This window comes from Barbatula barbatula (genome assembly GCF_947034865.1).
Source record: "Barbatula barbatula genome assembly, chromosome: 15".
Lineage (NCBI taxonomy): Eukaryota > Metazoa > Chordata > Actinopteri > Cypriniformes > Nemacheilidae > Barbatula > Barbatula barbatula.
Window position 1 is genome coordinate 6763287 of NC_136778.1, and position 16049 is coordinate 6779335.

General features: G+C 42.4%; 2 protein-coding genes across 2 annotated transcripts; both read right to left on the minus strand.

Moving 5' to 3' along the window:
- Positions 1-24: 24 nt before the first annotated feature.
- ppil6 (peptidylprolyl isomerase (cyclophilin)-like 6) lies at positions 25-2021 on the minus strand (the record flags this gene model as incomplete). The annotated part of the gene is made up of 8 exons (XM_079475540.1): positions 25-136; positions 295-430; positions 541-600; positions 675-822; positions 928-990; positions 1106-1294; positions 1756-1851; positions 1944-2021. The coding sequence occupies 8 exons, from the start codon at positions 2019-2021 to the stop codon at positions 25-27; spliced, it is 882 nt and encodes a 293-aa protein (XP_079331666.1).
- Positions 2022-2453: 432 nt separating this feature from the next.
- ak9 (adenylate kinase 9) lies at positions 2454-15432 on the minus strand (the record flags this gene model as incomplete). The annotated part of the gene is made up of 29 exons (XM_079474568.1): positions 15316-15432; positions 15157-15231; positions 14971-15072; positions 14755-14894; positions 14354-14676; positions 10330-10362; positions 10051-10181; positions 9831-9975; positions 9605-9722; positions 9363-9442; positions 8959-9153; positions 8751-8878; positions 7868-8071; positions 7464-7757; positions 7256-7377; positions 6958-7177; positions 6744-6836; positions 6466-6672; positions 6124-6342; positions 5694-5904; positions 5347-5548; positions 4911-5057; positions 4534-4751; positions 4229-4425; positions 3982-4151; positions 3749-3847; positions 3336-3438; positions 2810-2924; positions 2454-2686 (listed from the first exon to the last, which is right to left on the minus strand). Exons 1-29 carry the CDS (start codon positions 15427-15429, stop codon positions 2454-2456), a joined length of 4638 nt encoding a protein of 1545 aa, XP_079330694.1. The 5' UTR covers positions 15430-15432.
- Positions 15433-16049: the final 617 nt, after the last annotated feature.

The window sequence follows — 16049 nt, forward strand, 5'->3', positions numbered from 1 at the left end:
TACTCATGTGAGCTATATGAGAACTCAGGGCTCAATCACTCCAGAGGCTTTTATTTTGCAGTCTTGCTTTGGCCTCTCGTTGTATGTGGGCACGTCCTCTAGTTTCTTCAGAACTTCTGTGCCTTCAACAAGTTGCCTGGGATAGAAAGCCGCACAGTATGACACATAGGTCAACTAATATAAATGAAGCTAAAATGTGAATTGTGAAGTGTGAGCTTTCTCTTTGGCTAAAATCTTGTGTAAAAGATTAAATCAATATGCAATCTTTTGGAGTTATATTTTTTTGTCATTTACCCAAATGCAACATATTTGTAGTCCATCCAGGAAGCTGGTTGTAGTGTGATGTAGAACTGAGAACCATTGCTATGCGGACCTTGGTTAGCCATTCCCAGGATGCCACGCTTGTTGTGAGAGACAATAAAATTCTCATCTGTAAAACCATTTCATTCTTGTTATATGTGTGAGTCAGCGTTTCAGTTTACACACTTTTTTAAATGTACGAATTTGTGTCTTGCTTTTTGTCTCTACGTATGAAACTACCTTCAAATGTTGGGCCATAGATAGACTCTCCCCCATTGCCTTTTCTTCCAGGTAAAATATCTACAAGAGAAAACATAGTCACTAGGTTGGTAATATGCGTTATTTACATGCATAAATCTAATACAGCATCTTACCTCCTCCCTGCACCCAGCCATTTGGCACAACTCTGTGGAAAATCGAACCCTTGTAGCTTAACTCAAGATTACTCTTGGACAAGCCTTCCTCTCCAGTGCATAAGACCTTAAAGTTCCTACATGTCTTTGGACACAGTTCTGAGAACAGCTGACACAAAAGTTACAAACAAGAACTCTTATGGGTAAAAAAGCATGGAAAAAATATATAAATACATTTCCACGGTAACTCACTTTACCTAAAGAGAATCCTTACCTCAAACATCAGTCTGCCAGCTGCCTGTCCACCAATTTCAACGTCCATATAAACAAAAATGTGCTGTGGTGAAAGAAACTCATAATAAGATATTTGTTGCAAAACTAGCCACATGATTTAAGATGTTTTTTCATTAATTGGAATAAGATCTAATGAATTTTGTATTTTGTTTATTTACCCCAGTGCTTCGTAGGTTCTTGCTGTAGTACTCCTCAGCCAGGGCCTTATAAAGTGCCTGTGGTCGACGGAAAGAAAACTTCCACTCTCTTTCTGCCCAGCTGGATAGCTTCCTCTCATCACCGAGCAACTGACCGTTTACAAAGCACATAAGACAGCCGGTGTATTGCCAAACCTGTCCTTTCAGCTCCTTCAGAAGCAGGGGTATAAAGCTATTACTGTATACTGTAGTCATTCATTACTAAATTAAAGTAGTATTAAGGATGTGTACTTTACTCAAGCATTGAAACTCAATCCTCTACCAAATGACATTTAAAAGGCATTATAGTCTATATTTTTTACCTTTTATAATTTAATTTAGATCTCAAAAGTACGAAATACTGAAGGTCATGATTTATATTTTTCTTTCTGTCCTACATTTGTTACAAACCAATATTGGTTTAAATTAAGTTTTTAATACTTAAATAGGTGTTTTCAATCTTCCTTGATGTTAGTTAACTTTTTTTTATCAAAGTTTAACTTTAAATTAAGTTTAACACAGTATCATGTCTGTAAATGTCTTTAACGTTACATTTCTAATACATTTCACGGTTATTTTATTTTGTTCGAAAATGAAAACAGACAGACAAACATCAAAATGAACGGTCTTACCCTCTTTTTGTTGGATAAGTAGCCATGCCAGTCACATTCGAGCAGTGGCAGAATAACTGGATCATCAAACGACTCCGTGAATTTATTTTTCAGTCCCTTAATGTAAACAGTGATTTTATATCAATATTTATTGAGACAATTCAAGACGCTACAATGTAAATACATATCGATAATCATTTTAAAATTACCTCTGCAATGCCTTTGGCTATTTGGAAATTATATTTGTTCATCAGACCGACGATTTGTAATTGTATTGCAGACGCCATGTTTTGATGGTAGAGTCCCGTTTCCGTGGAAACCGAGATCGCGCGCTGCATTATGAGGAAACCGTGCCGCATTCAAAACGACGTTTCTGTAAACTACCGCCGCACGAAAAGTCGTTCAAGATAACGATAAAATTACGTTTATCACTGACGTTTATTCCATTTTTTAGGTGTGTTAATCTATTCGATTTTATATTACAGAAATATCTATAAAAGTACATATTTAACATTCTAGAGTAACAGTCACGGAACAAGAATAACACTCAACAAATAGTAAGTTAAAGCATATTTATTAAGATCATGCATTTCTTTTGTTTATTGAATAGAATAAAGTATTCCTTTACGTTAACTCCAATGTTTGAGTGCAAGTCTAACTGATTTATATCAGCCAAAAACTTCAAATACTGTGTTTTTCGTCACGTTCCTCAGGCTGCTTCATGTTGTCAAAATGCCCCCAAGCTGTATGAGGCCTGAGGCTGTTTGGGTAGACTTTTCCATGGCCAGAAACCTGTCCAGCTTCTGTGAAACATCTGGAGGTACTTCATGGGGAGATCTGTACTTGCTCAGAGTGGTACTAAGGTATGAAAGCAGCTCACAACCTGCCTCAAACTCTTGAAGTTTCCTTTTGTACTTTTCTCGAATAAAGTCAGGGTTCTTGCTGTTAAATCCTGTGAGTGTGGATAGGTAGACAGTGAATCGGGTGTGGAAAAATACTTTCAAACCTTATATTTTTAAAAATAGCTTTCTATCCAGCTGTTCTAAAATAATGAAAGAAACTACCAAAAAAGCACCTTTCAGGTGAAAAGCCAGATGCAAAATCGCAGATCTTTTTACACTGAGGAAAGGAAACTTTGGCTTGAGTTTTCCTACTGCAGTCATGGCTTTGATGACAGATATTGCAACACTCTATGGAAACAAGGTTAAATGGTGTTTAAAGATGTTAAATTAAAGGCGGGGTGTCTGATTTCCAAATTACGCTTGATTAGACAAAGTTGGGCCGAGTACCAAAACAACCTTGTAGCCAATCAGCAGTAAGGTGCACAGGACGGACATTAGTCGAGCCGAGCGCTGACGAACGTGAAAGATGGGGGTAGGGGTGTGTTTGTTTTGGGGGTTTGAACATCAACAACGGCTTAGAGAAATCGGACACCCCGCCTTTAATGTCACAAGATAAATCTAACCCAGATCTCTTACACAAAAGCCCAAAAGAACCTTTTGTTAAGTGAGAAAAGGTAACAAACACCAAGTTATTTGAACTGTACTGTATATTTGGCACAGCAGAAAATGAGACGTTTTCAGTTTCAGTGCTTTCCTTACTTGTTCCAAATAGCCCTGGATCGGTAAAGATGTTAGTAAGACTGGATCTTCCAAAGGAGGTAGTTTATGTGGAAGCTTCAGATCCCAGTAAATCTCTGGTGACCTAAAATCATTTCTGTTGTAAAATCTTTCAGCATAATTTTGCCATATTACATGTTGCTACTATTGTCAATGTTGCTTTTGATGATATTTAGTTATTAATTGCCGTTAAGTTAATTGATAATGTAAAGAGGATCTATATTCCTGCTTATGTATTTTGTATATACTATAAGCTCTTTGATCAGAGCCCTAAAGAGATAAATACAATAGAAATAGGTAGATAAGTAAAAACTCAAAAGCTACACACAAAAAACAACAAGCCTTTGTGATTCATAAACCTCTATTTGTTCCAAATTACTGGACTGACTACTTACCGGAGGAACTGCTCCTGTTTCTTCTCATTCTCAAAGATATAAATCATTTTTCTATATTCAACAGCATACTCCAAATTTCCACGTACCAAAGCCTCATATCTACAGGTGCAAACAAAAACTTGGAAGTAAAAAAAAATAATTATAGACCTAAAAACTTAAGTCTATAATAAACATTATCTTGCAAATAAAATAATTTATAGTATTAATGATCCAAATCATAGTCTTATATATACCGCTGTTGGCCGTCCAGATAAGTGACGGGGCAAAAACCCTTCATCTCCAATTGCTGAGGAAATCGGCTCTTCACCTGACCAGCACTCAGTTTTTGGGGGAGCAGTGGAGGAGAGGGCAGTGGGTGGGGGCAGCCAGGAGGCACAAACTCCTCTGGAGACTCTAAAAATTTCTTTCAAAATACAAATTGAGAATTTATCTAAAGCCTGAACTTCTATTGTATTTCCTACATCAGTCACATTACTGTACCTCTAGAAACTCTCTGCTGGCCATTTTGTAGAAGTGGCCCCTGAATTCTGCAGCTAATTCCAGAGAGGTATTATGGGAACAATCCACCAGATGGCGATGGAGAGCCAAGCTAACAGGGCAGTACTGCCCAAACTCTCCTAGCCGTGACTGCTGTTCTTGTGGGGTAATGCACAGTCTGTGTATACTGGCTGCCTGGCCTGCTGGCAACACAATAGTCACTCCACATTTCATGTCTAATAAGGTGTTTATATTACATATATATTGCTTCTCTGGTTTTACACTTGGGTGTCCTTTGCACGTCTCACCTTTATGAATCCGTTCCAGGTAAGCAGAAATGTGTGTCATGCTAATGCCAACCTCATCTAAAACTCTCTCCCAGACCCACCACTTGCTCTTGCGAGCATCAATGGGAATCCAGTTGTGATACTTCTGCTGGAGATAGAGCCTGACCGCCTCAGCCTCCAGCATGAAGCAAGAGTTGCGAACGTTTAGGATCTGTGGGCTGTCGAGTGTTGGGTAAGACCTACCGGAGAGAGAGAATTTTTGTATACTCACATAAAGTTTACAAATTTTACATTGATAAAGCTAGTAGGCAACTAGTATTACAGAAAGTACCAAACATTTGGAACTTTAGTGAAGTTGAATTTTGTTTAAAGGGCTGTTTAAATCGTGCAGGTCCGACCTGTTGTTTTTCTTCATGTCTTTCAGGCCTCTTCTCAGCACTTCTGCTGTGTCTACCTGGAGTTCAGTCACTAGCATAGGAATAATGCTGCAGGACTCCATCAGTTCAGCCTGATGCTTGGTCACAGGGAAGCCGTCCAACACAAATCTGAGAGAACCAATCAAGTTACTGTGTTGCAGGTTACCTCTAAGGCATAGTTCTATCATTTTATGTTCTCCCTCATGTCATTCAAAACTATTTTCAGTCTTCTGTGGAATACAAAAGAAAAAATGTCTCTGTGTCCATACAATGGAGGTAAATGGGGGCCAGTGTTGTTTGGTTACTAACATTCTTCAAAATATCTTCTGCAAAAGTTAGAAAAGTATTTGAAATGACATGAGGGTGAGTACACGATGAAAGAATTGTCTGCAGCTTTTCTTGTAGTAGTACGCCTCACCCACGAGTGCTACAGACCGGGCTCATCAAAGCAACTTCAAGGCACTGGATGGCAAGTTCATCAGGTATGGTCAGGCCCTGGTTCAAATGCTTCTGCACTTGATGACTCAGATCAGTTCTGGAGTGGTTTTTGAGTACCGTTCGTATTGCATCCCCAATGGACAGTCGAGCTATACCAAACTTACTTTCAAACATCCGTGCCACTAGGTACAAAGAAACAGAGAGATGGTGTTAGTTACTTTTTCTGCATTCAAACAAACTTGCTTATTAGATTGTTTATGCAATATAATCCTTACAGCGGCTTGTATTTCATTTCCAGTGTTTGACAATGCGGGTTTGAAATCTGACCTGTGGTTTTGCCTGCTTTGGATGAGCCAGTGATAGCCAGTTTGATTGGCAGGGAAGGATTGGGTTTTGGTTGATGGAGGTATTTGATTGGATTGAGAATGAAGGTGTTGCGCGTCTCCTTGGAGGCAAAGAAGTAGATGAACTGATGCAGGATGACGGGGAAGGTGTTGGAAGGGCCCTGTGGAGGCTGGATAAAATCTCCTTCTGCGTACTACAAAAACATAACAGCAGAGTTTATCTCCCTGCTCTCTTGGGCTGTTTTTGGCTTATACTGACCCAACAGCAAAGAAGCTTTTAACTTCATAAAAAGTAAAAAAAAAACATCTATATATGTGATGATCTTCCTGTATCTTTCAACCATGTGATGTAGTCTACAATATTATTTTTACAATAACAAAATTATTGAAAGTATGTTGTAGATCAGTCTTACCCTAACAGGATCCCAGCACCCGAAGCCACTGGTATATTTGTAGGAACAGTACAGGAGTTTTCTGGCAAGACTGTAGCTGATTGGCTGGCACTTCAGAAAAAGAGAATCTCTATTCACCACCAGAGGTTTGACTCCCTGTAGGAGCTGGTACCTTACAATCCGAGGCAAGCGCCCTGTGTTTATATCCAGGCGAGGGATTTGGTTCTCTGTGAGAAATTCCTATTAGAAAATACATTAACACATTAAAAGCAGGATTTCTTCAATGTTATGGTTTCCTTGAGATGATAACTTCTTAAATTCTGCTGCTAATACAATCTTTTAGGACAGATAAGTTTCCGTTACCATCATACTAGTGAGGTTGTTGTCATCCTTCTCAAACCTCTGACTGATCTCCATCTCTAGCCTCTCTTTTGCACTATCCTCTGTTTCCTCTTCTCCTGCCTCTTGTTCCACAGGAGGAAACTCCTCCAGCAGAATGGCTTCAATCTCCTCCCATTCCTGCTCCTCTTCGTTCATCTTCTCTGCTTCTCCTAGACCCTCCTCATCCTCCTGATGGAACAACATTTTTAATCAGAACAGTTAAAGATTTACCAAACATCAATTACTGAATGATCACTGACCTCATCTTTTGGATGCTTTAGGAGTCTTGAGCTGGGATCTTTAAGAGATCGCTCAGCCATAAGCTCAGCTCTTCTCTGCGTGATGTCCTTCTCCTGTGGTTGAACAGTGCATTTTTAATCAAAACGAAACATTGGTTTCAGCTCTTTAGTTTCCTGTTAGTTATTTTAATAGTTTGGATTTTGCAACCACCTCCGACCCAAAGTTGACGCCTACCCTTAGCTCTCGCTGCACCTTTGCAACCAAACGCAGCTGTTCTAGTCTGCGGTCTCGCCTCTCTCTCCAGCGTGTGAGCCTTGCAGGCAGAAGACGCTGCACCACGTCAGCCACCTCTCCTGACATCACTGCCACCACGTCTGGAAACAAATGATGCTCCACCATGAAGGACACCTCCTCGTGGTTTTGAGGAAATCCCTCCAGAATAAACCCTGTGGATCTGAGAGCATGATAGGAGTTAGGAAAGCTACGCACACTAAGGTTGAGATATGTTTAGTGTGTGTCTCAGTTTGTTTACCTGTAGGGTTCTTGAGCCCACCACTGTAATAAAACCATTTCCAGTATCTCTGGTGGGAGAGGATCTCCATTCTGCAGATATGCTTTTATGGCCTCTTCGTCATGGGTCAATCCTGGATCTTCCTGCAAACATCAATGCATAACGTTACTTGCCAAGAAATGATACAATACATCAAACCACATCAAACTTCTTTCTTATAGCCCCTTACCTTTATGTCAGCCTCATCAGATGCAATCTCATCATGTCCAGGCTTGTCTTCCGGGTCAGGAGGTGATACTGTGCTCTGAGATTCTAGCAGGGTCTTAAGCTCAACTGGAGGTTCCTCGGGGGGTTCTGAATCATCCGCGTATGACACACGTGTCTTGGTCTTTCTTAGGATTAGCTCCTGTAGCCGCTCTCTGAATTGGATGTGGAAGACACCCAGCTGCTTTGCAAGCCATTTCCCATGGGTGGTCTTACCCGAGCCCCTTACTCCTAGCATGAAGACCCGCAGCGCAGGTGGCTAGCGGCACGCATGCAGGGATGTGTAAAAGGCATAAAAAGGTCAGAGGTCGGTTGTCACACAACTTGTGTTTGTTTTAATCATTTGACTTGGTAACATTCTAGTCAAACCTTTAGTAGCTCTGTGTTTGATGTGTAGAGTTCAGGGTTCTGTATGAACTTGTCTTGTGCCTCTGTGCTGGAGAAATAATAGACTTTCTCTCTGTATTTGGCAGCATGTTCGTCTAGACATGGGCATAGGGTGCCCCTCTCTTTCAACACCACTGGACAAAAATGCTTAGTGTCTCCCAGCTGTCTCTTTAAGGTGAGCTCCACCTGAGACCATCAGAGACATAAGAGTGTTCCTCTAAGAGTCAATAGGAGGTTGTTTACACAGAACACATTCTTTCATCTGTGCGTGATTTTTCCCATTACAAAAATAAGTATACTTTAGGTTAATTTGTTTAAAGTGCACTTAAGCAAAGTTCAGGTATTATTAACTATTCTTCTAGTTTCAAAGACAAGGCTTTAGGCTAGTCCCAGACTAAAATGAATGTGTGACCTGCCTTAACTGAATAGAACTTGCCCAGAAATGTCTTAAAATATATTATTGCCATTGTTTTGTCTTGTGATGTTATTTTTCTTTGTAATATCATTAAAGTAATAGTTCACCCAAAAATGAAGATTCTGTCATCATTATCTCACCCTCTTGTCATTTTAAACCTGTATAACTTTCTTTCTTTCACAGAACACAAAATAAGATATTTTGAACAAAGTTGGTAACCAAACAACACTAGACGCCATTCACTTGCATTATATGGACACATAACCAGTGCAAGTCAATGGAGTCCAGTTGACAACATTTATCTTTAAAATATCTTCTTTTGTGTTCCATGGAAGAAAGTCATACAGATTTGAAATGACAAAATGGTGAGTAAATGATTACAGAATTTTTATTTTGGGGTGAACTATCACTTTAAAAAGAAACATCCATTCTTTAAGCAAATGTTCTGACCTCAGATTCATCTTCTTCCCCTTCCTCAATATTGTCTGGTTTCTCAGCCTGTGCCAACGCATTTATATTTTCTTCTTCATCTTCTAGGTCTACAGTAGACATCTTCATGGCTGCGTGTTTAAATGGCTCTGAGAAAGAGATAGGACAGATATAATAAATGAATAAGTGACCACTATTAAAAAGCATGAATGGGAAAGACTTTACATACTCTTCATATGATGAATCATCTCTTGGAGGATATTCTGAGAGGTTTTGTTTGTGATATCAAGTACTGCATAGCTGCAGGTGATGGTATGTTCCATGTTTTCCCAATCCTTTAAAAACTGCTTAACTTGCAATCTAAAGGCATCCATCTCTGGACCATCAGGAAAACCCTTTACCCACACCATTGGCAGCACCACATCTGCACACACAGACACCAGTAGATATGCACTGTAATGTAACTGAAGTGTTGCCTTCCTCATCAAACTTATCAGAAGTCTGTTTAAAACTACAAAGGGTGTCACACTGATATATAGGAAGTCACTTAATGTTTAATAAGAGTAGGTTTATTAGAGTTGGAGGCTGCAGTAGGAATGTAAAGAAAAAAACAATGATATCCAGGATTAATACCATCTAACTCCTCAGGTACAGTCTTGAATTTGGACTGAGTGTCAGGCTGTGAAACTTTCTTGGTGTCCTCAATGTTTATCCTGAAAAGCATCACCACAACATTAATGCAATTCCACTGAGACTTACAATATAGATTATGTAAGCCACTACTTCCCTAAGTAACATTATGATACATGTCACTTTTTTCTCAGGTTTAAAATGTGTTTACTGAAACTGTGCCCTTTAATTGCCTCTAGACTCACTGTGTATCATGACTGTCTTGTGTTTTCTGCTGTTTAGGTTCTTCTTGTAGACGAGTCAGCACAGCCCGATCAACCTCATCTTTGTTCTGCTCGTACATCCTGGTTAGGATTGTTATTCCTTTAAATAACAATAAGTGACCATTACAACCTAGTGGACATTGTGGCCTAAACAGGCATTAGTTGACAGTAGTTGTCAAACAGACATGTGAGTAGATCTCTATCTTACCTTCCTCATGATTGTCTTTTAGACAGAATATGACTTCAGGTGCTATAGCACCATGTATCTCCTCAATGGTGAGCAGCTGTGATCCGGAAGAATTGTCCAGTATCCAACCCCTTTCACGTCCAGCATCCTCATTTTCAGTCTCAATCTAAAAACCCACAAACAAGTTTACGGGTACTCTTAACATCTAGGAAGTATGGGAAAGTGACAATAATAGTTCCACCTCTCTTAAGCGCTTTTCCAGGGCCTCCAAATAAAGCTCTGGTGGAGCTGAGGTTAGAAATTGTTCTGCCTCCTTCGTGGCTTCTTCCACAAGAGCTTGAACATCAGGGTGATCTTTTGTCACCTCTATTCCTGCAGGAAACACATCGCCAAACTAGTGTTGGCATATTTACCTCGTAGTGCCCAGAAACAAACAATCAAGTCACAAAATTGTGTTGTTTGAAATATAAAACTGTTTCACATTCACTCTCCCCTGGATTACATTTTAACTTAACTGTACCTTTTTCACTGTCTTCACCAACTGGGTGTATATCTGCAATAAATAAAGTACATGAGACCAGTTAACAATATGCATAGTTGAACAAACTCACACAATTCCATCTGCCAATGGTGAATACACACTACTATACTACTTATGTAGGACAAGGTGTGGTGTAAAGTCTATGTAAGCTGTAGGTTTCTCTCCCCTATGTTTCATCAGACTCGTCCTCATCGGTTTTCACTTTGTCAAGATAGATGAAGAAATACTGTCTTTAGACTAAGTCAGACTAGTTTCTAAATCACTCAAATCTAAACAATGCAAGACAAACTATGAAGATCTCTCAGAAAACAATGTTTATCCAAGGGTGCTATTGGTATAGTTATTTTAACTTTATTTTCAGTCTACTTTTTATGTACGCCGTAGTAATATACTTTTACAAATTACACTTAAAGTTAAATTAAAAATCCATCCATCCCTTTTCTACCGCTTATCCGGGGCCGGGTCGCGGGGGCAGCAGTCTAAGCAGAGATGCCCAGACATCCCTCACCCTAGACACTTCCTCCAGCTCTTCCGGGGGGACACCGAGGCGTTCCCAGCCCAGCCGGGAGACATAGTCCCACCAGCGTGTCCTAGGTCTTCCCCGGGGTCTCCTCCCGGTCGGACGGGCCCAGAGCACCTGCCGGGGAAGGCGTCCAGTAGGCATCCGTAACAGATGCCCAAGCCACCTCAGCTGACCCCTCTCGATGTGGAGGAGCAGCGGCTCTACTCTCTATCTCTAAGCTTCTCACCCTATCTCTAAGGGATCGCCCAGCCACCCTGCGGAGGAAGCTCATTTCAGCCGCCTGTATCCGGGATCTTGTCCTTTCGGTCATGACCCAAAGCTCATGACCATAGGTGAGAGTAGGAACATAGATTGACCGGTAAATTGAGAGCTTCGCCTTGCGGCTCAGCTCTTTCTTCACCATGACGGACCGGTACATCGACCGCATTACTGCAGAAGCTGCACCGATCCGTCTGTCAATCTCCCGTTCCATCCTTCCCTCACTCGTGAACAAGACCCCGAGATACTTAAACTCCTCCACTTGAGGAAGGAACTCTCCACCATCCTGAAGTGGGCAAGCCACCCTTTTCCGACTGAGGACCATGGCCTCGGATTTGGAGGTACTGATTTTCATTCCAGCCGCTTCACACTCTGCTGTAAACCGTCCCAGTGCATGCTGAAGGTCCTGGTTTGAAGGGGCCAACACGACAACATCATCCGCAAATAGCAGAGACGAGATCGTCCCCTGGCTGCGCCTAGAAATTTTGTCCATAAAAATTACGAACAGAACCGGTGACAAAGGGCAGCCCTGCCGGAGTCCGACATGCACTGGGAACAAGTCCGACTTACTGCCGGCAATGCGAACCAAGCTCCTGCTTCGGCCGTACAGGGACCTGACAGCCCTTAGTAAAGGACCACAGACCCCATACTCCCGAAGCACCCTCCACAGGATGCCACAAGGGACACAGTCGAATGCCTTCTCCAAATCCACAAAACACATGTGGATTGGTTGAGCAAACTCCCATGAACCCTCCAGCACCCTGTAGAGGGTGTAGAGCTGGTCCAGCGTTCCACGGCCTGGACGAAAACCACACTGTTCCTCCTGAATCCGAGGTTCTACTATCGGCCGTATTCTCCTCTCCAGTACCCTGGCATAGACTTTCCCGGGAAGGCTGAGAAGTGTGATCCCCCTGTAGTTGGAACACACCCTCTGGTCCCCCTTCTTAAAAAGAACCACCACCCCGGTCTGCCATCCCAAAGGCACTGTCCCCGACCGCCACGCGATGCTGCAGAGGCGTGTCAGCCAAGACAGCCCCACAACATCCAGAGACTTGAGGTACTCAGGGCGAATCTCATCCACCCCTGGTGCCTTGCCACTGAGGAGTTTCTTGACTACCTCAGTGACTTCGGCTTGGGTGATGGACGAGTCCACTTCTGAGTCCTCAACCTCTACTTCCTCAATGGAGGACGTGACGGTGGGATTGACGAGATCCTCGAAGTACTCCTTCCACCGTCCGACGACATCCCCAGTTGAGGTCAACAGCCTCCCACCTCCACTGTAAACAGCATTGGTAGGGCCCTGTTTCCCTCTCCTGAGGCGCCGGACGGTTTGCCAGAATCTCTTCGAGGCCAGTCGATAGTCCTTCTCCATGGCCTCACCAAACTCCTCCCAGGCCCGAGTTTTTGCCTCCACAACCACCCGGGCAGCAGTCCGCTTGGCCTGCCGGTACCTGTCAGCTGCCTCAGGAGTCCCACAAGCCAACCAGGCCCGATAAGACTCCTTCTTCAGCTTGACGGTCTCCCTTACTTCCGGTGTCCACCACCGGGTTCGGGGATTCCCGCCTCGACAGGCACCGGAGACCTTACGGCCACAGCTCCGAGTGGCCGCTTCGACAATGGAGGCAGAGAACATGGTCCACTCGGACTCAATGTCTCCAGCCTCCCTCGGGATCTGGTTGAAGCTCTGTCGGAGGTGGGAGTTAAAGATCTCTCTGACAGGAGACTCGGCCAGGTGTTCCCAGCAGACCCTTACAGTACGTTTGGGTCTGCCGAGTCTGTCCAGCTTCCTCTCCTGCCATCGGATCCAACTCACCACCAGGTGGTGATCAGTTGACAGCTCCGCCCCTCTCTTAACCCGAGTGTCCAAAACATATGGTCGCAGGTCAGATGAAACGACCACAAAGTCGATCATCGACCTGCGGCCTAGGGTGTCCTGGTGCCACGTGCACTGATGGACACCCTTATGCTTGAACATGGTGTTCGTTATAGACAAACTGTGGCTAGCACAGAAGTCCAATAACTGAACACCGCTCGAGTTCAGATCAGGGGGGCCGTTCCTCCCAATCACGCCCCTCCAGGTGTCACTGTCGTTGCCGACATGGGCGTTGAAGTCCCCCAGTAGGACGACGGAGTCCCCAGTCGGAGTACTTTCCAGCACCCCTCCCAGAGACTCCAAGAAGGTCGGGTACTCTGCACTGCCGTTCGGCCCGTAGGCACAAACAACAGTGAGAGACCTAACCCCGACCCGTAGGCGCAGGGAAACGACCCTCTCGTTCACCGGGGTAAACTCCAACACATGGCGGGAATTGTAATTGGAGTTTACTCTCCTTGTAAACTCCAATTACAAGGAGAGTCCTTGTAATTTTAAACATCATAAAGGGTTTTTGAACCACTCTTAGTCTGACCCGTCGCCTAGGACCTGTTTGCCTTGGGAGACCCTACCAGGGGCATATAGCCCCCGACAACATAGCTCCTAGGGTCACTCGGGTACTCAAACCCCTCCACCACGTTAAGGTGGCGGTTCAAGGAAGGGCCTAAATTAAAAATAAAAATTCTTATTTTTTCAAGAAATATTGCAGCGTTTATAGTAAATAGCTTGTCAATGTGGGTGATTTTCTTTAAAAAATTAATGTACCCTCATCATTTTCAGTTAAAATCTGAAAATGCACTTCCGCCCTGAAATGACTATCCATCTGAAATAACATAAAGTAGACTGCTTGGTCTACTTCAACTGTCAGTCTGCTGCAAGGTTCAAAATCAATGCAACAGCTGTTTTTACACATCCAATCAATTAGCTGTGAAAAACACAACTCATTTTCTCCTTCGAAATTCCTTTTCACAATGTGTCAGAATACGGAAGTAAAACCGATCGCAGCTTCTGCTTCACGGGGACTTTAAGTATACTTAAGTATATAAAAAATGTATTAAAGTATATTTGATGTATACTTGTTTAAGATATTCTTAAAAATAGATATACTATTAAAAAATGGTTTATGCAGTAACAATATAATATAAAAATATGAACCTTTAAGTATTTTTTGTAAGGATTATTATTCTACTTTGGCAACAAACTTTACATCATCAGAGTTTTCACGTTTGCAAAGAGCCCGTTTTCTACCCTTATGTATGAATTTGTAAAATGCAAAAACCAAGGTTTTAAATATCAACATTATTCAAAAACAGGTTACCAACTTGCCCTCTTTATTTTTGCAGCTTTCTAACCTGATGTACGAGTAGCCTCAATCTCCATTCTGGATCTAACCTGTTCCAGGGCTGCGAGTGTGGCATTGTGACGTGCTTTATCCAGCATATCACGTCTGAACATAGCAAGGGTTCGTTCCATCAATTCCTCCACACCCACCAACACAGCCCCATAATGCTTTGCTAGCAATGCAGACATTGTGCTCTTTCCTGAACATGGTGGCCCGATCACAGACACCCTGCATGGCAGGTGGGGCATGGGCGGCAGCAGGTATAATCGAGGGTTTGTTGTGAACTTCTGCAGAGCATCCTGAGACGACAGGATGTAGATCTTATCCATGAAGCTAATGGAAAGTATTATGTGACTTTCATTAATGGTCTCTCACATAAATATTATAAATCAATCAAATGTTTTCACTAACCTAACGGAGAACTCAGGCCTGCCTGTGATGACCCTGCCTTCTTTGAGAGCCACAGGACAGGTGGAGGACCATCGACTCCTACGCCAGTCAAAGCCTGGTGCGACAATCTTACCAGAGGACAAGGTTCGTAACAGCTCCTCCTACAAGTAGCAGATAATAAGAACATCGATACTTGATCAGTTCGTATAAGAGAGGTCTATGCTTATAATATCTGACCATTTCCATCTGATCTGCTAGCTCTGCATCCTCCATCGTCAACAAACGCACAGGCACAGCTGCACATCTCACAGCCATGGACTCCAAACGATACATCATTGACTATGCACAAACAATTCAAAAGGTTGGAGATCAATTCAGACAGTGTTGTATGTTAACAGGAATTATAGCCTTGAGGTCAACCACCTCAAAGATCTCCTCTGGGTCCTTGTTTCCATCCAGCTCAATTAAGTACGGGGGATTATGCTCTGCCATGTAATCCTACACGTCAAACAAACATACGTATATAGGTTGTCAGTAGCCTGTCTCAGTGATAGTATTTTGGTTTACAATGAGTGTCCTCACCTCCAGAGGCCTGAGCATGATGTTCTTATAGAGCCTGATTCTGCTGTCGACGTTCTCTGGATAATTTTCTCTCACTCTCACTAGCTGCTTGATCATGTCTTTATCTAGCTCCATCTCTTCCATCTTAAACAGATACATAAACCTTAGTTACTTTTTAATTAAAATGTGTAAATAAACGAGAAGCGTATAGACGTAGCTTACTGTATGCACTATTCCTAAAGTATTTTACATGCATTTGGCAGATGCTTCCATCCAAACTGACAAACTGTACAATAATGTACTGAACTCAATACATTTGTCTGATATAATAATACCTCTTCATCCAGATCCTCTGGTTCTTCATCTTCCTCTATGTTGATGCTTTTCCTGGGAGTTTCTTTCTTTACAGCGTTCAGTTTCTCACTCTGGAACACACGACCTGTCTCAGGATGCTGACGCTCACCTGACAGCCTCTGGATCAGGTCTTTGTCTGCACACTACACACATAATAGATTACTGAGTGTACATTGTTGACTTTGCATCGTAAGATTTTTTTGGGCGTTGAAATAACAGTGTAACCAGCCAACAGATAACTTAATTTCTTTAACGTCAGTGAACAGGTTGATATGGATAGTTTTAAGAAATGAAATAGTAAAGGGACACCTTAATGTTAATGATGAAGTCTGGTGGGATTTTGAGGTTTTTGATCAGGTCTATTTGTTCCGGTATCTTCATGTATTCCTCTGAGATTGACG